This window comes from Mesocricetus auratus, unplaced genomic scaffold (assembly GCF_017639785.1).
Source record: "Mesocricetus auratus isolate SY011 unplaced genomic scaffold, BCM_Maur_2.0 Super-Scaffold_4256, whole genome shotgun sequence".
Lineage (NCBI taxonomy): Eukaryota > Metazoa > Chordata > Mammalia > Rodentia > Cricetidae > Mesocricetus > Mesocricetus auratus.
Genome location: NW_024429182.1, coordinates 146,481 through 166,853, shown reverse-complemented (window position 1 = coordinate 166,853; position 20,373 = coordinate 146,481). Strand labels below are relative to the sequence as shown.

Below are 20,373 nucleotides of genomic sequence, written 5' to 3'. Positions count from 1 at the left end.
CAAAACTTACCTTGAGAGTATTAGACAAGATGATACTGTGGACAGCCCCTGTACCAGGCATGTGGTTCATCATGAGGCTGCCATGAGAACAATGGTCATGGCAGTTACCATTGGGAGGTGAGGTTAGGTGGAAGGCTCTAGTTGGTTGTAGGTCCTGAAGCCTCTCTTGGGTCATGGGCACCACAATGGGTTAGAAGGGTTCTGTCCATGGGAGCAAGCAAGGGCCCAGTGGCTGGAAGCCCAGAGCTCACTCAGGAAATGTCCAGGGTGCTGGGAGAGAGGCCAAAAAGGGGAAGCAGGTCTGGAAGGATATTTGAGGGACAGCTCTAAGAAGATTTATAACTTGATCCTGAAGGCAGCAAAGATCTGTAGATATTGTGGTGTATAGGAAAAGGGCTTTGAGGGTCAAGTGATTAGCAAGAATTTATGAGGGGCCTCCTGGGGGAGATTTCTGGAAAGCACAGTGGTGAGGAGGAGATGGAAAGACTCTAGGACTAAGGTGGCCATGTAAAATGCAGACAACCTGGTATTGAGTGGAACTGATTGAGGTCTAAGTTGTGTCTTTCCCATGGAACTGGGCCAGAACTTATGAGGTTCATGTCCACAACTGACTCAGATGCCCCTTATCTCTACTATAAGCAACATCAGGACACTAGGGGTATTTTCTCCTTTTCCTATCTGTGCCTGATAGGGTGAAGAGTGAGCACCAAGGGATCCTCCTTCAAGTGCTCTTTCTAAATATCTCACCCCATTTGTAGGGTGTATATTTGCAAGATGGCTCAGAGGGGGTGCAGAGGACGATTGATGACCGCTGAGGAGATATGAGGGTGGAGTAATCTGAAGATCCAAGGACACCTCCTTGCGTAACTGATGTCCTTTTCACTTTAACTTCTTGAAGCAAGACTTTGTTTGATTCAGGGACAAAGCTTTGGTTATGAGAGCCCTAGTCATTCAGGCCTTTTCTGGTGTGAAAAACAGTCGTTTCCTTCTTTCTGTTGCTCAGGGTCTCTAGGGTTAGTGCTCAGGAGAGCAGATGACACTTTTGAGGTCATCAGTGGCTCTTCTTGAAGGATTCCTCTTCAGGCTCATGATTCTGGGACCTCTACATGTCTGCCATTCTTTTTCTGTGTCTGCATTTTCTAGATTTGTCTTACTCAGCATGCACTTCCTCTTCATACCTCCAGCTCTTATCTTAAGCCATTCAAGTCTCCCTTCCCAAATATATCAGTTATCCTCCCCTTTCACTGTTGGGGTGAGAGTGATCAAGGGTGATTGTGTGCTCCTGTGGCCTCCCCACACTTGAGAACAGAAAGCTGGCCCTGTGGTGTCTCCTGGCCTTCTCCCTCTCATTGGGAAGCAGTACTGGAGGGGCTCAGTACTGCCCCCTTGTGGACCAAATGCTAGATTGATGACCTTGGCTGAATTGGCAAAGGCTGAGTGGGGCTGGGCTGCTAGCTGCCCTTGGGTTTGAATATTTCTCCAACCGTGAGCATTATATCATCAGCAGAAGCCTTGGGTTTGGGGATGTTCTACACATGCTTCCTGGTTTGACTGCTGAATAAAGTTTCAGCTGGTGGTCTTATCCCAGGAGACACTCATGCCCCCCTCTCTGCCCTCCTCAGTCAGCCTCAGTCCCCAAAATTCCCAGGCTTATTTCTGTGTTGAGTTAAGCACTGAAGGCTCTGTGACACCATAGGCAGGACTCTGGAGGGCCAAGCATTGCACAGTGCTGTTCCCAGGACACTGGCATGGGGAGAGGTTGCAACTTTCCACAGAGAAGCCACCAAGCCATCCCCAAGCAAGCATGCACTTACTCCAGATCCATTACTTTATCTACAGGGTCCCCCAACTCTTCCATCCAAGCCGACCACTACCTCAACCATCTCCTCTACACATTCTAAGCCCTGTGGGGTCTGCGTCTTGCATGACTGGCTACCAGTGCCACACTTGAGCTTTTCAGTGGCTTTGTACCAAGTTGGTATGTTGAAGCTTAAGGTCACAAAGTGGATATCCAAAGGACAAAAGCTAGAAAAGAAGCCTAGACACAAATGAAGGGACAAGGCCAGCTATTGTCAGGGGCCTGCCCTGCTTCAGAATAGCATGGAGCATTTTTTTTCTCTGCATGACAGTGCTTAGGAAAACTTTTACATGATTTTTTCTCTCTTTCTGCCTAGAGAGGTATGTTCTGGTAAATGCAGACTTTGGCAGCTGCTAAGATCCACCAGGACAAGAAGAGGAAGGCTCAGGGAGAGTAAGGGACAGGGTGGAAAAGCCAGCGAGGAGCATAGCAGGAGAGGTCCCCAGGAGAGTGGTGCATTGACCTGGTGTCTTCTGTCTAACTCTTCTGACAGGCTCAGGTTTCCAGTCTAGTCCTGTCCTTTGTTGGCAAAACTTGCTCCCTGGAGTCACTGGAAAGAAGATTTGGCTTGAATCACTTAATCTCTTTTTGTTGACCCAGAAGCTGAATTTAAACCCATAGTTATTAAGCCAAGATATTATTGTCTGTCTATTCTGTGGCTGTCCAGCCAGGACTTTGCCTGTGGGCAGCCACTCCAAAGTATGAGAATTGTCTCATGTCATGCGCACAGATGGGTTACCTCTAGACTCATGGCAGCCCCATTGTCCCTTAGAAGAGAACCTTGTTGATCGCCCTCAGCTACAGGTAAAGGCTGAAGAGGGATGAAGAGACTTCAGGTACTGTCTTGTCTCTGATCTCATCTTTCCAAAAGTCTTTTCTAGATGGCTCCAGCCCATTTTGGTCTTTCCTTTCTGTGAACTCATAGGCTGCTGGCAAATGTCACAGTGTCTTGCTTTCTACTCTAGCAAGAAGAGGAGGGGACCAGATGACCATTACTTCCTGTCACATCCCAACCAAAACTAATCAAACCTATGTCCAAATTTCTTCTCTGTCACTTCTTGGCTAGATGATCTTGGGGAAAATACTTAACCTTTCTGAAATTTCATCTTCTGAAAGATGGATGACATAGTAGTTCTTATCTCATTAAATATATAGTAATGTGTGTCAGGTGTTCCATTCATTATTGACCAGGGTTCAGGTTTAGTGTATGTAAAACACTGTTATAGACTTTTTTATTGCTTTCTAATGTTAGATCTATAAGTAAATTTCATTTGTTAGTAAAGTTAAGTCAGGGGTAAGAAAATCTGAAGGCCACCAAGTTCTGGTTTAGTTCATTTTGTATAATTCCCATATGACCCAAGGAGCACTGACTTTTCTGTTAGGGTGTCATGTCATTTAAATGTCTAACTGGAGAAAAACACTTGGTCAAGACCACACTGGCTTCATTTACCTTTTTCTCTCCTACCATCCCCATGCCAGCTGTCAGATGGGCTGATAAGGAATCAGCTTGATCTTCTGTAGGTAAAAAACAGATATACTGTGATGTCTAGTACAGACAGTTTGGCAACTTGGACCCCTCCTCTGTGAAGCTGAAAAATGGCTTCCTTCTTCTCCACAGCTCCCACACTCAGCATCTCTGTGTATCTCTGCTGACTCATTCTAGGATCAAGAGCAAACCCGGACATGAGGCATCTGTCAGCTTCATGATTGGCAGATGGCAGTGAGCAGCCATCTGCCAGTCATAGCACCCCTTTCCCCCATCCAGGTGGCCTACCAGCCAGCTCTCGTTCTTCTGAGGCCAATTTGCTTACAGCTAATGGCTTGTCCTCCTATTTCATTGCTCTGAAGAGACTAAGCTGCCAGAATTATCCAACCAAATGTATCTACTTCTTAGGGGGATACTTTAAAAATCCCTGAATTCCCAAAGTTCAAAGGAGCCTTCTTCATCTCTGGAGTACCTCCCTCCTTCCAGAGAAAGAGATGGAGCCAAACGATAGCAAGGTCGGAGGTTAAAAGTATCACAGGCCCTTGGCTCCAGTAGGAGAGTGAATGTCTTCTCTTCAGGACACAGTTGAGGGTTCTTAGAGCAGAGAATGGGAAGAGGACAGGAATGGACCAGACAGGGTTCACAGAAGGCAGAGGGAACTGCCACCACCTAAGACAGCTCATGGTGGAAAATGTGCTCTAGCTAGGCTAGCTTGATGAAAATGGCTTTGCAGCCGCACCACAGGCCACCCCCACCAGGACTGGGACCTCTGCAGCCAGCTGAGAAGGGAGTCCCCAGTGCGGATGAGCCCACACAGAGGGCAGGTCTGGGAAGGAGGGAATGGGTTTCAGCATTTGAAACCATGTGGGACAGAAAGTCAGCCACATTATTCAGTAGGGATGTGCCAGCTGCTGCCTCTCCACCCTACTGCCCCCAGGATCGACTTCCTGTAGGCCCTGCCTAATGGACCCTAGCATGTGTCCCAGCCCTACAGCTACAGCTCTGTAGCTGGGAGAAAAAGCAAGCCATTCATAATTCACATTGCATTTTTTTGGAGTTCACGCCTTGCAATTTTCTAAAAATTTCCCTATGATTTATTAAAATCCCACTCGGAGTCCAGCTGCTGAATCAAGTCCTGAGAGCAGCTGGCAAGGGTGAATGACAGAGAGGGAATGGGTGGAGCTGGGGAAGTGAGATTCTGAGATGTTAAGTGACCTCCATGTAGTCACATGACCAGAAATCTCACACTAAATCTGGATTCATTTACTGCCATCTATGTTATAACTTCCCATCCACACTAAACATAAACACTAGACCTCTCTCTCTCTCTCTCTCTCTCTCTCTCTCTCTCTCTCTCTGTGTGTGTGTGTGTGTGTAGGGGGGCAGACAGAGGGCAGGTAGCCAAATCTTGGGACATGTAACTACATCTGTCTACCGTCACTTGGCATCTGGATTGTCTTTGACCCTGCAATTATGGAGTAATTCCTACCACCCTGTTCCTTCTTCTTCACTGACAACAACCCTTTCCTTCTTCCAGTCCCCAGTCTTCATCGCCCAAGTTGGCCAGGATCTGATCTCCCAGACAGAGGCGAAACTCCTGCAGAGGCCCTGCAAAGAACTCTTCTCTGCTTGTGCTCAGTAAGTGTTCCAATCATCAGGGCCGTCCTATCTGGGAAAGTCCTGCCTACCTGGATAGATCATGCCTACTTGGTCAGACCTCTTACTGCCTGGGCTGACCCTTAGCTACCTGGACAGACTCCCACCTACATAGGAAAAGCATGCCTTCCTGGGCATATCCCTATCTTCCTTGAAAGACAGTGGTTTTGGTTTTACATCATACCCAAAGCTTGGGTTCTTCAGGACTGTATCCCAATCTGTCCGTTCCCACCTCTGAATCCTAGCCCCTCTGCTATCTCAGCAAGTCTGATTCTAGTCTCACTTCAACTCATCGTCTCTTCAGAGAGTTGTACCTGAGTTCTAATTTAGTATAGCTTATCTCCAGGATTGTTGACTTGATGTTTGTGATTTATTGTATATGTACCCATTTGAGTACCCACCCCATACTCACTGATTTACAAAAGGACTTGAAACAAATGCTGGCCCATGACAGCCACACAGTAAATGCTTGTAAGTTTAAGCAACCATTGAAAGAACAAACACACCTCTGGCCAGATATGGAACATCCATTGCAAGGCCTGGCTTGTTTGCAGTTCTGAAGGCAGTAACCCTCTAGACTCTGTCTGGCTTTGTCAAGGTGGAGATTATAACATGTTCATCTTTTTGTCACTCTGGGTTAGGTCTGTCCATGACTACTTAAAGGGAGACCCTTTCCATGAGTACCTGGACAGCATGTATTTTGACCGTTTTCTGCAATGGAAATGGTTAGAAAGGTGAGTACCATGCATGCTTCTTATACAAGTATACAAGTGTGAGAGGTAGGGTATAGAGTTCACCTGTATGATAATTCATACAGAGATAAGATACCGTCTATAAACCTCTGATGACTGTCAAATTGACCCATCCTCCTTCCACTAAGTTTTTGGGTATTCTAAAAATGCTATGGGCGTATGTAAGCAGGTACTGACTTGGTTGTGCCCACATATACATCAACTGATTTGTGCTTCTTTCATTTTCTGTCTTTCTCTACTGGATTCTCTCCCTCCCTCCCTCCCTCCCTCCCTCCCTCCCTCCCTCCCTCCCTCCCTCCCTCCCTCCCTCCCTCCCTCCCTCCCTCCCTCCCTCCCTCCCTCCCTCCCTGCAAGATGAAGAAGTCCTGCACCTGCCAAATACATGTTGACTATACCCCCAGCTCAGTCTCAGGTTTTTTAGTGCTACCTTCCATAAAGGATGAATAGCTTTGTACATAAAACTCTGTGTACTTTTGGCAGCACATTCTCAAAAGGCACCTGATTGTAATTTGTAAGGGACTGTTCAATTGCCCTCAAAAATAGCCACCTCCAGTTTCCAACCCTGCCAGTGCCTGAGCTCCTTGTATTTCATATTATTCTCATGGTTTCCTCCCACCAGTGAGCAGTGGGGTGTCTTTACTCTTTATTTTCCACCTCGCTAATTATAAGGGAGATTGAGCATCTTTCTGTGGTTTTTTTTCTGCCTCAGTCTCTTCAATGTTCTCTCATATGTAGCTCTTTCTTGGGCACATGTAGCCTCTCTCTGACAAGAAAGCAAGAGTCATGAAAAGGACATGATCTAGTCTCTGACTAGGCCAATCAATGCTGAGGGGCTAGGAGGAGTATGCTGGCTTCATTTTCATGATTGACATAAGTTATACCTGGCTTAAAGCATGCTGGGATAGACTGGGAATGGAATTGTCCCCTCAGGTCAGGGGTCCTGGTCCACAGAAGCTTGGTACCCCAGTGGTGATATGCTCCATACTCAGAGAAGGAAGCCATTTTCTTCTTGTGGACTGAACATGTACAGCACTCATGGGTCAAGTCCCTTCCAAATACGTAAAGGCCAGGTGAAGGCAGGGGTTTAAATGAATTCACCAGACCCACGATAAATGATAAGTAGGTTTTTATTAGGGAAGAACTTACACAGATAAGAGTAAATAACCACCACTGACTTCCTACTCCAGAATATGCAGTCTCTGCTCCTCCGATGCTCTTGGGAACCCAAGAGAGCATGAGCCAGCACCTCCCTTATCTTAATGGTCACATCTGCACCTGAAACCACTCCCAAAGGGTGTGGTCACTACTACACGTTCACTGGCAAGGCAAGATACTACTATGGCCAGGAGCCATCTCAAGGCCCTAGAGAAGGCCCACCTTCTCTGCACACTTCAATATGCTCTGTAGGAAAGCAGCCTGCTTAAAGCAAGTGTGTTTCTCTCCTGACCCATGAGAATTACCTGAGCAGAGCTCACCTTTATCATGGCAGCACTGGGATCCAAATCTTCAACATGCAACGACAGAGCCCACAAGCAAGGCACATCCAGCAATAGGTGTTGTCAGCTTGAAGATTCTCAAAACAGCCCTGTTCTTTATTGCAAATAATGACATCTACTACAAAAGCAACTTATGAGAAGCTTTGGCATGTATACATTTGCCTTCTCGTTATATCCATTTTATTAAAGACAGAAAGCTTAGAGAGTTTGGTAGGTTGGCTCTAGGCTACATAGCAAAGACCTGGTGAAGACCAGAATCTGAATCCAAAATCTTTCAAGTCCTTGGTTCCCATTCTACCCAGCAGTCCAATTCTAATTGACTCTTGGCTATGGCCACTGGCTTTCTTTTTATTTATCTGTACTAGCTTCGTGAAATGGACATTTTTGTTAGTGCAAAGTTAAGACTATACTCTTTGGAAGGTACTAAGTTCTTAGAGCTAGTAAGATGGGATCCTAGTTTAGGAATGCCCCACATCACTGATGGTACCCCATCTCTCCAGCTTTTCCCCCTCAATCATGACATATTTGCACTGTTATTGAAATATTAAGGAGATTTTCCTCCCAGGGTTAACAAAGAATTTCCTATGAAATTGCAGAACAATCATTTTTCTCGCAGAGGAGCTCTGCAGTAGTGATGACTGGCTGTTTATTTTCAATATGCTGTAAAAGGTTATGCCAATATTAACTTTTTTTTTTTTGCCTTTATGTAGTGGTTATAGGAAAGGCTTCTGGCCCTATGTCAGATACCTGCTCTTGGCAGGCTTCTCTGGAAAACCTGAGCAGCCCTAGTGCTAAATAGAAAGCCAGGTACTGAGGGGTTCTGTGGCATGGTAGGTACCCTGTGCATCTGTTGAGGATCAGGAAAGAGAAAAGTGTGTCATACACATGAAATGTAGACCTGGGACCCTGGAGTTCCCTGAGTTTTCAGGGTTGTCTTGGGCAATTGTAGTGTGAAAAGGCAATTTCACTGAAATCCAAGCCTATCTGGTTTTTAGAGGGTATGAATGTTTAAGAGTTGCTGAAGACTTGCTGGTCCTTCTCAAACTGATCCAGTTCTTTGAACCAGTTTAGTCTCCTCTAGACCCTGTCCTGATCAGGAATCTTATGGGGCATGGTGTGTGTGTGTGTGTGTGTGTGTGTGTGTGTGTGTGTGTGTGTGTGTGTGTGTGTGTGTATGTATGTAAAATAGCCCCTGTGCTCCAAGAGGTGGTTTTCCCACATTACATTGATTAGTCCTTGCCAACCAGGCCAGGGATAAAAACAAGGTCTTCACCCTGTAGTTCTTGGCAAAAGCTAGATACTTTATTTGTTGACTCCTGTGAATACCATCCATGCCTTTTGATTAGAAATACTGTCTGCTTAGACATGCTAAATGGCTCTGGCTCATTAAACTGGGAAGCTGAAGACAGAAAATGATGGGTATTTTATTACCACCTCTTTGACCATTCAGGGTACTCTAGTGTCCTGGGTGGATGGAAATGTAACAAAGCAGTGCCTGTAAAGGAAAGGTTAAAAGCTGATGATGACAGAGTACATGGGCCAGACCTGTAGCCAGCAACATTTTCTCTAAGTGAGGTGACCTTACTCATGAGTGCCCAGAACAGCAAGTATGACCATCTGTTGGGCAGGCTGAGCTCTACAGGTATGGAGAGGGCTGTGTGGTCCTATGTGGCCTCTGTCCCCACCCCCACATGTAGACACACATGCCCACACGCCCTCCAGTGCACCATATGCAGCAGAGTTCCCTTTTGGGTCTGGCCATAGACTGAATTTGTGAGAGAGCATAAGGATGTTGTCAGTGGAAGAGTAGCAGCTAGGGAGCCATTAGTTGCCTGGGTTGGGCTGTGTTCCTTCAGAGTCCTGACTCAACCTGGTTAAGCACTTAACTTCCAAACCTTCTCCCTGCCCTTTGAAAAAGCTGGGGTGGCTCAACCCCTAGCTGCCCATTATCTGGAGCCAGAGGTCTGAGTCTCTAGCACAGCCTCAGAGGAAGGTATTGCATGTCATTGGCTGGTTTCTTACCAATGACCCTTACCTGTTTCTCAAATCTACCTTCAGGAGACGAATGTCAGATTCTTGATATTTTTCAGACAACCAGTAACCAAAAACACTTTCCGGCAGTACCGAGTGCTGGGCAAAGGGGGCTTTGGAGAGGTGAGTGAACATCTTCATTGAAGGGTCTGGGCCTCTGCTCCCCTCCCCTACACCTTTTAGATCAGTAGTGCTTTCAGAAGGATCTTCTTGCTCTGCCCTGGCCCTCTGATAGCAGAGGTGGAGGGCAAGGGGTCTAGCCTTGGTACTGACACATTTGTGAGGGAGAAAGGAGGTTAACAGAGTCTTTGCTGTCCTGTGTGGGTCGGTGAAGTGGAGGTTCTTTCCAGCCATCCTCAAGTGGGGACTTCAAGGGAATGATGAGTCTCCTGAGTTGTGTTTGAGGAGGGGAAACCAAGGCATTAGGGCACCAAACACCCTTGGCCAATGAGGGGTCCAAGTGATACTGTTAATGTATCTTGTTACAGGAATATAGATTTAATAAATGCCATCTGGTCTTCTCAATAGTTGAGGTCAGCCTTGTTTCTGGGTTGGACCAAGGACAACTGTTCAGAAAAGACTGGTGACTTCAGCAAGGTCACACAACCAGTAAAGAGCAGAACTAGTGCTAAACTCTTAATGCTTCTTCCCATTTCTCTGAATTGTAAAGTTAGGGTTCTTGAAGGTCTCCCTTCAATGTCCCCCCAAAACAAATCTTCCAGCTGGCAGGAAAAAACTCAGTTGTATCTGATGAGGGCTCGGGGGTAGCACTTGAAGCCTTTAACCTGTCGCCTGACTTTATGCTGGATCATTTCAGTACCTTCAAGGCCAGGAGCCTTTGCAGCGGAGGAGGAGTCTTACAGCTAGTTCATAAAGGCGGGGTCCAGGCAGCACTGGGTATAGAGCCAGATGTCCTGAATGCCAGTAACCACAGGCCAAACCTGCCAACTTTGGCCCTGCCAGTTCCAGCTCCAGAGACCTGTCATCCTAGCCTGGGTAAAACACTTTAGTATCTTTTGACCGTAGTGTCTGCTTCTACTGCAGGTCTGCGCCTGCCAGGTTCGAGCTACAGGTAAAATGTATGCTTGTAAACGCTTAGAGAAGAAGAGGATCAAAAAGAGGAAAGGAGAGTCTATGGCACTCAATGAGAAGCAGATTCTTGAGAAGGTCAACAGCCAGTTTGTGGTGAGTGTCCAGTGCCCAGCCACAGGCCCACTCTTCTGGTGATGGGACTTCCTTCCCTTGCTAGGAATGACGGTCTTCCAATGAAGTCGGTCCCCACTTCTGGGATCTCTGTTCTCCAAGATCACATTGCAAACTCCTCAGTGAACAAAACAAGGCTACTCCAGGCCCAGACAAGGTTCTCTGGGTTCCACAGATGCTCTTGTCTGGTTTCACTGTGGTGGAGATCATCATGGTGGAGTTTCTTAGAGAGAGGTGTTTTTTTGTTTGTAAGCCTCCTTGTCAGTCTAGACTAGACTCTACCCTAGTAACCAGTTAGCCTAACTTTAAGTAGCTCTACACAACAAAAGCTTATCTGTCAGCCACATCAAGTCTAGTCAGATTGAGCAAGTCACTCCCTTCACTTACTGACTACCCTAACCAAAGCCAGGAAAGGATGCTGCAGCTTCTCCACAGGGACCTCTCACTGCCTCAGCTGGACTAGCTTCCACCCATAGTTCACTGGTCACAACTAGTCACATCAGGGACAAGCTTCTTGAAGAGGAGGCTGGGGAATATGGAGGTGCATGGATATTTGGTAAGCTCTAAATGTTTCCTTCACATGCTATTATAAAAACTAAAGTGTATGAGAGGTAAAATTCAAATGCCACGGAAAGATACACAATTAAAACCAAATACCTCCTTCTATGAGTAGTCATTCCATGCATGCTTTATTCATTTATAGGCTTTGTTATTTTTGGCTAACAGGGCCATCCTATATATATTATGTTATGATGATTTTTTTCCCTGAAGTTGATTTTTTTCTTTGTCTAGACCTATAGCCTAGCTACCCTCCCCCCCTTTAAAAAAAGATATACATCCTTGCTTTGTATGGCCCATCTCTACAAACTGAAATCTTTTCTCATTTGTAAACCTCTACCAACCATGCTGTGATGCCCACTTTGAAACGTTCCCTGATATGCTTCTGTGGATGAAGCCAGAGGCTAGATTCATAGTAGAGTCACTATAATAAGGGCTGTACACATTATCTTAATGTTGTTCTCAACTGACTGACCCTAGCAGTATAGAAGCTCTCATCACCCTTGTAGACTTGCTGGAAGGTCAGTGTTCTATCTGCCCATGTCCCCTTCAGCCCTTTACTTTGTGCCACTTATCAGAAGATCTGAGCATGAGTTCTTTGCTGGCTATAAGGTAAAGTAGGCAGGGTCACTGAGAGGAGAACTAGGCACAGGATATGAGCCGCTTTATCCCCTCTACTTCCTAGTGTTAATGACCCAAGAGAAAGGAGTATTAGTGACAGTTGCTGTCACCTTACCATAGTGCCGCTCTTGTGTTCCCAGGTCAACCTGGCCTATGCCTATGAGACCAAAGATGCACTGTGCCTGGTCCTGACCATCATGAATGGGGGTGACCTGAAATTTCACATCTACAACATGGGGAACCCTGGCTTTGAAGAAGAGCGAGCCTTGTTTTACGCAGCTGAGATCCTCTGTGGCCTGGAAGATTTACACCGTGAGAACACTGTCTATAGGTGAGCAGTGCTCCCAGAGTCTGGCTGGGCCCTTGCACCCCTCCAGGAACCCAAGTGACATAGACCACTCTTTTTATAGTATCTCTGGCATCTAATGATTAGAGAAGCCAAGCTTATAAAATGATATTCTCCAAATCCCTCCTCTACGGGGAAACTATGACCACCACCCCATTACCTAGCACCCAGGGTTACTCAGTGGATCCTGGTGTCTATCTTGAATCAGTCCCAGTGAGATGTGGGAACAGTCACTGTCCAAGGGTATCACATAGCCACATGGCCTGTCACAGGGCCTGCCCCACCCATTCCAGAGCCTATTCTGACTTATACCTTCCTCTCCTCTCGTCTTGACACCACGATGTCCTGGACTCTATAGAGCCTCATACCAAGATTCTTCTGACAGTGAGCAGAGCTTTATGGTCTCCTCAAAGTGCAGAGGAGGTTGAAAAGCTCTCTTGCCTCTTCTTCACTTTTAAAAAAGTTTTTTTAAATGTGTTTGTGTGTTTGCCTGTGTCAGTGCTGCTAAGTCCAGAAGGGATTATAGATGGTTATGAACCATGTTGATATGGATGCTGGAGGCCAAACTCTGGTCCTAGAGTATTAATTACTCTCAACCACTGAGCCATCTCTTCTGTCTCCCCTCCTGCATTTTGAGCACATATTGGATTATTCCCTTATGTATTCAGGAGAAGGGGCTGATGTTTTGATATTGGCCAGTTACATCCCATTTTTCAAATGACTCACTGAAATCTAATTTTTGTAGCAAAATGATTTCTACCAGCATGTGTCTAAAAAAATTTGAAAAGAAAACATACAAACAAACAAACAAAAAACTGTGGCAAGCCCTTGAAAGGTAAGAGTTGATGATAGGAACTCCACATCAAGCATTGCCATCATGTAGGACATTGCCAGTCCTCATGGACTGCCAGACACCCACACAGTCAGTTGATGACTTTACATGGATTTCTGGGTAAATTTCTTTCTATTTAGTTTTTACCCTAAGGGCTAAAAAAAATTACCTTTGATTACGTTTCACTTAGAAGTGTGGTAGGGAGAGGGAGGACAGACTCTGGAGTCCCAAATTCTCTTCCTCTAGGGCAGCACAGACCTAAGGCAGTGGTTCTCAACCTTCCTGATGCTGCAACCCTTTAACACAGTTCCTCATCTCATAGTGACCCCAAGCATAAAATTACTTTTGTTTCTACTTCTTAAGAAGTAGTAGAACTGCTACTACTATGAATCATAACGTAAATATATAATTTCTGATGGCCTTAACTGCTTTCAAAGAGTTGTTCTATACCAACAGTGTTTCGACCCACAGATTCAGAACCACTGGCCTAAGATATTTCCCCTGTCCTGACTACCTGCCCTAGATTGTCTGTAGATTTGATCCTGTCCATTAGTTCCTGGCAAGCTGTTGTTTCCAACACAAGGCCACTTGTTTCTTGAGTTGAGAGTTCTTGCCCTTATTTGGAAATGCTAGCACATCAAAAGAAACCCATGTAAATAATAAAAAGCAGCAAAGCTGGTTTGTAATAAAGAAGGGTATGCAAATACCCATCTCATTTGCTGAGACTGCCCAGGATTTGGGTATATGAACCACTCCCTGCAAGAACAGCTGCCATCAGTTAAACAAACAAAGCTGGCTGGTGCAGAACTGGAGCATCCATCCAGATGCCAGAATTGTTAGCCCTGGGGTGTAAACAACAGGGTACACATCCCAGTCTAAGCTACAACCTTACCCAGCATCCAGAGTCTTCTGCCTACTCCCCTCTCTGGTTAGGCAGAGGTTCACCTCTATGAACGAGATCCTGTCACTGAGTTGAGGAGACATTGGGGAGAAGGTAAAGCAGCACCACCAGCAGCTGCGCCTTCTGCCTAAGCTTCTTCCTGGGCTTTGACAGAGCAGGACTTGGGAGATAGGTCGGCCTCTTCTACAGGCATCTTTCCTCTGGCTCATCTTCACCATACAGCTTTCTTCTTAATGATAGCACTGGTGCTCTGGTCTTGGTATGTTCTCTTAGTTTTCAGGACCTACTCTGCCTACTGGGTATTCTGTGATACCAGGTCTTCCCAGCCCTCCAGGGAGTCTCTGGCCATACTAGCCAGTGTCCTCTGCCTCATGAACCATCTCTGTGAGGACAAGCACTAGAATTGGCCTTTCCTAACCTCCTAGTTACTCTCTAGGAAAGAGAAGAAGCCAATGGCAAACCTCAACATTTGTGTTAAATTACTGGGAGGATAGAAATGATCTCACAATGGTCTTGACTCAGAGAGACTAGACTACCTCAACCCAGAGGTGGGAGGCAGATGTCTTGTGGCATCTGGGCCTAATTGGCCCTAGAGGGTCAGCACAGATGCAGTGTGTCTTTACTGCCTGCTCAGATGTCTGTTGTTTTTACCTTGCAGAGATCTGAAACCAGAAAACATCCTGCTGGATGATTATGGTAAGTCGGGGGCTGGAAGATGGAGGTCTTTTCTGTTACAGTATCTGAGACTAATGTCCCAAGTTACCCAGAGCAAGGGCCTGCAGAGACTCTCAGGAATGGTAGAAGTCTGTGCCAGGACCATGGGAAGGGTTTGAGGTCCATAGGGCAAAGGATCCTATTCCTGTTCCTTACTCCAGGGCCTGAGGGAGGATCCTTCTTTGTGAAGGACTGTGACATCAAAGCCAGTGTCAGTGATAGAGAGTGACGACCAAAAACAAAGGAGGCAAAGGTTTGGAGGCTTTGGGTAGTGCTGAACATCCATGCCACTTGTCCTGTTTGTGAACCAGAAACCTCAGGACTGCTGGGTACTATGAGGAGGACTGTGTAGTGCAGATACTATGGGACAGCCCATAGGATGCAGCCTGCTGACTCCAGCCAGCTGTGAACATGTCATTATCTGTGTACTGTCATTGTTACTTGCCCTTGGGTAGTATTCCCTCACCCATGCAGTGTAGTTGTCTCATGCACTCGGGTCTCCCAATCTCCACAGAGGGACAAGCGGCATCTAAGTGTCCATCTTACATAGACTAAGCCTGAGACTCAGAAGAGTCAACCTGACCATGATAAAGATACTATCAAGTCTCCTTCATGTTCCTGGGATACACAGCCCTCCTCTTCCTTCCCAATTTGGTGACCTGGGGCGAGCTGTGTTTTGAGGAACAGGGAGCAGCAGGTCCTCCGAGTGGTACAGGCCACAGTGCATTCTCTGAACACTGAAGTTCCACAGGGGCAGTCCACTGCTGGTACTCACATACTCTCTTCCCCTTTCCTGTTAGGTACCACAGAGCTAGAGGCCATCTGAGATACTCAGGCCTGATAGGCATTTATGGACATGGGCATATGTTCTTTCCTGGGTGTGAAATGTAGCCATGACCCTGCCTAGGTAGAGGTAGGCAGTGCTTCCTGGGCCTTGGGGGCCAATTTGGACTCTGAGCTCAGATTCCGGACCAGGCCCTGCCCTTCTCATTTCTCCATCTCTTTGATGGGGGGCGGGGGAGTGGGTGGGTGGAGACGGACACCAAACCACCTCCAAAGACCAATCAGGAAGGCAGGGAGTGGCTTCCCAAATTGCCTTACAATTTTTTCCCCTTAAGCAAATTGTTGCAAAATGTCAAGAACCTCATATTTTTCCTGTGAAGCAAGCCAAGAATCAGCCAAGATATTTTAAACTCTGTGACCTCAGCCTTCCAGGAAGCTTGTTGGGACATTAAATGTGACAGACCAGCCAGTGGCCAGCCTTGTCCAAGCATCCTTCTGCATCTTTTTTTTTTTTTTTTTTTTTTTTTTTTTTGGTTTTTACGAGACAGGGTTTCTCTGTATTGTTTTGGAGGCTGTCAGTCCAGCCTGGCCTCGAACTCACAGAGATCCGCCTGCTTCTGCCTCCCGAGTGCTGGGATTAAAGGCGTGCACCACCACCGCCCGGCCTTCTGCATCTTTATTAATGTTTCCCTCATTATGTGCAGTTTCTACACATCTCACCTACACTCTCCCAGGATTACCCCAAAAGAGCAGATTGAGGTCACATCTTCATTGGCGAGAGGCCTTGTGAGTCTATGTGTCTGACCAGGGTATGCACATGACCATAGGAATCCATTGATCCTGCTGTCCCCAACAGGCCACATTAGGATCTCAGACCTGGGACTGGCCGTGAAGATCCCCGAAGGAGACCTTATCCGTGGCCGGGTGGGGACTGTTGGCTACATGGGTGAGTAATAATTTGTGCCCATCATAATTGCGCCTTCCAAGGCCATTACTCGTAAGTTACTCTAGTCTCTTTTTGTTTTGCTGGTCAGAAGTATTGTGCTGATTTTCCATAGGGATGTGGTAGGAGGCCCAATCAGGTGGGGTGGTACAAATAGGACCCAAGGTGTGACCTAAACTTAGTTCTCTGTAACCCCAACCACAAGCCCACCTAGGTCTCAAAGATAAGCTATCCTCAGGGTTTGAACCAGGGCCTGGTACTACCATTTCTAGGGGTGCCCTTGTTGAAGAAGGACCTACCCAATAGACAGTTCTTTGGGGAGACTTGTGAGAAGAGGGAGGTCATTAAGAAGACCTCTAAAGTTATAGGAGCATGTTTCCAAGCATGGTTCTAAGTAGAGACCACCCTGCCTCCTCTCAGCCTGCTCCAAGACTAACATGCTGGAGTTAAACTCTTAGAATCTCCTACCAATTAGGAACATCTTTTTTCTTCCTTCTACATTCCTCACGTATATATCCCCAGTTACTCTGAAAGCTCTAGCTACCTGTTGCCCTCTGCCCAGGCCTGCACCTGCTGATGATATGTGGGGTTCAATACATTGTCTCTAGTTCTTGATGATCCTTTTCACACTACATAACAGTTGTTAACCTGTGGGATATGTGTCTGTGTGAATATGCATATGTGTGACCTTGTGAATTCTGATAGATCTGAGGGATACATTGAGAATAGATGGATAGGGGATGGCTGGCTGGCTGGCTGGATGGCTGGATGGATGGATGGATGGATGGATGATGGGTAAATTGATGATAGATATGTGGATGATGTATAAATGGATGATGGATAGATGGATGGATATATGGGCAGCGAGGCACATGAATAAAGATACGCCTATTCATGTACCTGTATGAAAATCTATTTACACATTTGTATCATTCTCCTTTTGGACACTCTTCTGAATGCTTTGTCTAAACACAGCCTCTGTCATGTGTTCACTGGTGCATGTCATGTGTACATGCTTTTCATTCTGGCTGGTCTCAAAACACATAGCTGTCTCTTTTGTACCTCTATGGTTAATCTGTGAATCATTTTGTCAAAATGGTAGGAGAGATACAGTAAAAGGTTAAAATTTTATTATTTTATGTGTGTGGGTATTTTTGCCTGCATGTATGTCTGTGGGTCCTCTGTGTACCTAATTCCCACAGAGGCCAGAAGAGGGTGTTGGATCCCCCGAAATTGGAGTCACCTGTGGTTGTGAGCTGCCATGTAGGTGCTGGGAAACAAACCCAGGTCCTCTAGAATAGCAACCCCGTCTCCCATGAAATGGTTCGAAGTCTTGGTAGATTAAATATAATCTTTAATTTAGGTGGGCACCCTTCTCCATTGGAATAAATATGTATGCAGTGCCCCCTGTGTGTGGAGGCCATGCCTGTCACTGGGGACAAAGCAGTGAAAACTGGTGTGTGCTCTTTCTGAGGAGACATTTCCGACAACCATAATTAGAGTTCTGAGGCCTCTGTTAGAGACCTTGGGCACAGTGAAGCATCATGTTGGGGAAGGCTTTCTAGGCAAAATGGTATGTGCACACCTGCTGGATTGAATGGAGGTTGGAAGGAAGGTAGCCGCCCCCAGCTCAGCACTCCAGTCCTTCTGTGAGAAAGCTTCACCCTTGGGTACTGCTGGGATGAGAAGCAGCACAGGCCTGTGTGCTTGGGTTGCATCCTGCTGCCTGTGGTCCCTCATTCTCTCCCCTCCTTCTGTCCTCAGCCCCAGAAGTCCTGAACAACCAGCGATATGGCCTGAGCCCTGACTACTGGGGCCTGGGCTGTCTCATCTATGAGATGATTGAGGGCCAGTCACCGTTTCGAGGCCGCAAGGAGAAGGTTAAGCGGGAGGAGGTGGATCGCCGGGTGCTGGAGACTGAGGAGGTGTACTCCTCCAAGTTCTCCGAAGAGGCCAAGTCCATCTGCACCATGGTAAGCTCCTGGTGACCCAGATGCTGCCATAGGCTGCTGTCTGCTGGTGGCCTCAGCCTGAAATGACAGGGGCAGTACATTCAAAGCAGTGGGTGGCTTGTGCTTCTTGATCTGGATGAGATGGTCAGACAGGCCTTAAGGGAAGCATGGCATATTGGGCAGGGTACCCTGTGAACCAAGAAATGGGGATTGAGTGACCACCCATGAAGGTATGTAGCTTTGTGGAGAAATCAGCAAAGGATAGAGATGATGACCCAAGTTGGTTCACAAGCAAGTTCCTGCTCTTGAACTTGGGCCTCCTTTTCCCTCAGCTCTGGATTCTAAATACTGGCTTGAGGGCAAGGACTACAGGGGGGGTGTTGATGTCCTTGGGGTCTTTGAACATATTCTCAGTTTTCCATCCACTGTGTGGAAAGGTGGTCACAGCTCAATTTCTGTATGACAGCATCTGTGAATGTTGGGGCCTGATATTGGACACACTGAGCAGCCATAAAGAGAAAGGAGTGGTATGGGCCATAAGATCCGCCCTAAAGTGCTGTCCTTCCCCTCAGCCCAGGTGGACACTGTTTCATCGCTGGTCCTTGGGTCCTTCCTTTGATTTTGTGTCAAGTCAGGTACTTCCTGCTCCTGCCTGGCTCTCAGGCACCCAAGTGTCACCACAAGCAGGTGCCCTCTGATGCGAACCATAGATGGACCGAAAAGATCTGAGTATCTAGCTCCACATACTTGCAAACCCACAGACTAACTTCCCCTAAAGCCACACTGTATCTGGAGCAGCAGAGAAGCCCAGCCTGAAGTGGGCCTCTCCTCTTATTCTTCTGAGTCCTCAAGTGGCCCTGGGATAGGCTCAAGAGTTTACACACAAATAGCTCAGGGTGGAGCTCTGGGAGGGCCAGGACTAGAAACCTGAAAGGGAGTAGCTAAGCTTCTGCAGAGGACTGCTCTGCTGAAACTAACAAAACAAGCCTTGCTGGCTACAGTGTCTGCTATGCTACACCAGGCCCCTGACACTAAATTGAAAATTCCAAATGTAATCCCCAACCCCTACTTTAATCCCAGGGTCTGGGTTGGGGCTTAAATACCTCATCCTTTTCTGCAACTACCCCTGCCTGGCCCCGTGTGTGTCCTAGAGCTATGGGAAAGATTTGAGGCTGGATCTGCCATCTGATCAAATTCAAAAGAGGAGGAAGTGTCCCTCTGCCCTGCCATGTGTAAAAGGCATGGTGAAGAATGGCACGTAACACACAGACCTTAAGCCCATGCACAGCCTGTTAGCCAACCTCAAAGAAGCACTGCAGAACACCGTCTCTGTAGCGAAGGAACAGCAGGAACAGGCACCAGAGGTCGGAGTGTAGGGAGATGGCCACAGTGGTACTCACTTATGCCATGGTCAGCTGTCTGTGTGGTATGACAAGACTGTAGAAAGGGGTGTCACACAGTCTTTCGTCAGGGGCAGCAAATCTAAGAAGCAGGTCTCAAGAGACCTCAACAGGGATGTAAACATACTGAGAGAGAGGATGAGGCAAACATGATCCCTGCTTCTAATACCATAACCACTGTGGCTGTTTTCTTCTTCAGACTGTCAGCTCCTCAATAATGACATGGAGATTTTTTTTTTCACGAAAGCTTGGCCTTAGGTTAGACTTGTTCCCAACTAGTTCTTAAACCTTAAGTTAGCCTGTTTATGTTCATCTATACTCTGCCATGTGGCTCATTACCTCTCAGTACCATACATCTGGCTTTCTCCGGTCTGGCTGACAGATCACCCACCTCAGATTCTTTCCCAGAGTTCCTATCTCTATCTGGAAGTCCCACTTATTCTCTCCTGCCTAGCTATTGGCTGTTCAGCTCTTTATTAAGCCTATCAGAGGGTGCCTTAGATACATCTTTATACAGTGTACAAGAAGATTATCCCAATGTATCACCATCACCACCGCACAAACTCCCACTTCAACCCCAGGCTTTGAGTGGAGCTTTTCCTATAACTAGGGACACTGCTGTCCCTCTCCTGCCCCCTTGTGGCCACTTTGGGAAGGATGCTGGCTAAGCTTTACACTCTGGTCTGTAGCTGAAAAGTAACAAATGGTTGAGCCCTCGTCTTTGCCACCTGGAAGAACCACCAGAAGCCTCAAACCTTGCTCTGTCTTCTCTCGTGGTCTTGGATTCTGGTCTGGACATCCTCTTCTTTGCAATACATACTCTGCTCTACTGCAGTGCCTG

The 20,373-nt window shown here is 46.8% G+C and overlaps 1 protein-coding gene across 1 annotated transcript in view; it reads left to right on the top strand.

Annotated features, from left to right (window-relative positions):
* Grk5 (G protein-coupled receptor kinase 5) overlaps nt 1-20,373 on the top strand; it is a 192,339-nt gene that overhangs the window by 159,290 nt on the left and 12,676 nt on the right. The window contains exons 5-12 of the mRNA XM_005085355.4: nt 4,882-4,982; nt 5,642-5,734; nt 9,339-9,402; nt 10,324-10,464; nt 11,802-11,992; nt 14,399-14,436; nt 16,094-16,183; nt 17,945-18,153. Coding sequence (XP_005085412.1) covers nt 4,882-4,982; nt 5,642-5,734; nt 9,339-9,402; nt 10,324-10,464; nt 11,802-11,992; nt 14,399-14,436; nt 16,094-16,183; nt 17,945-18,153 — 927 coding nt within the window. The remainder of the gene's footprint in view (nt 1-4,881; nt 4,983-5,641; nt 5,735-9,338; nt 9,403-10,323; nt 10,465-11,801; nt 11,993-14,398; nt 14,437-16,093; nt 16,184-17,944; nt 18,154-20,373) is intronic.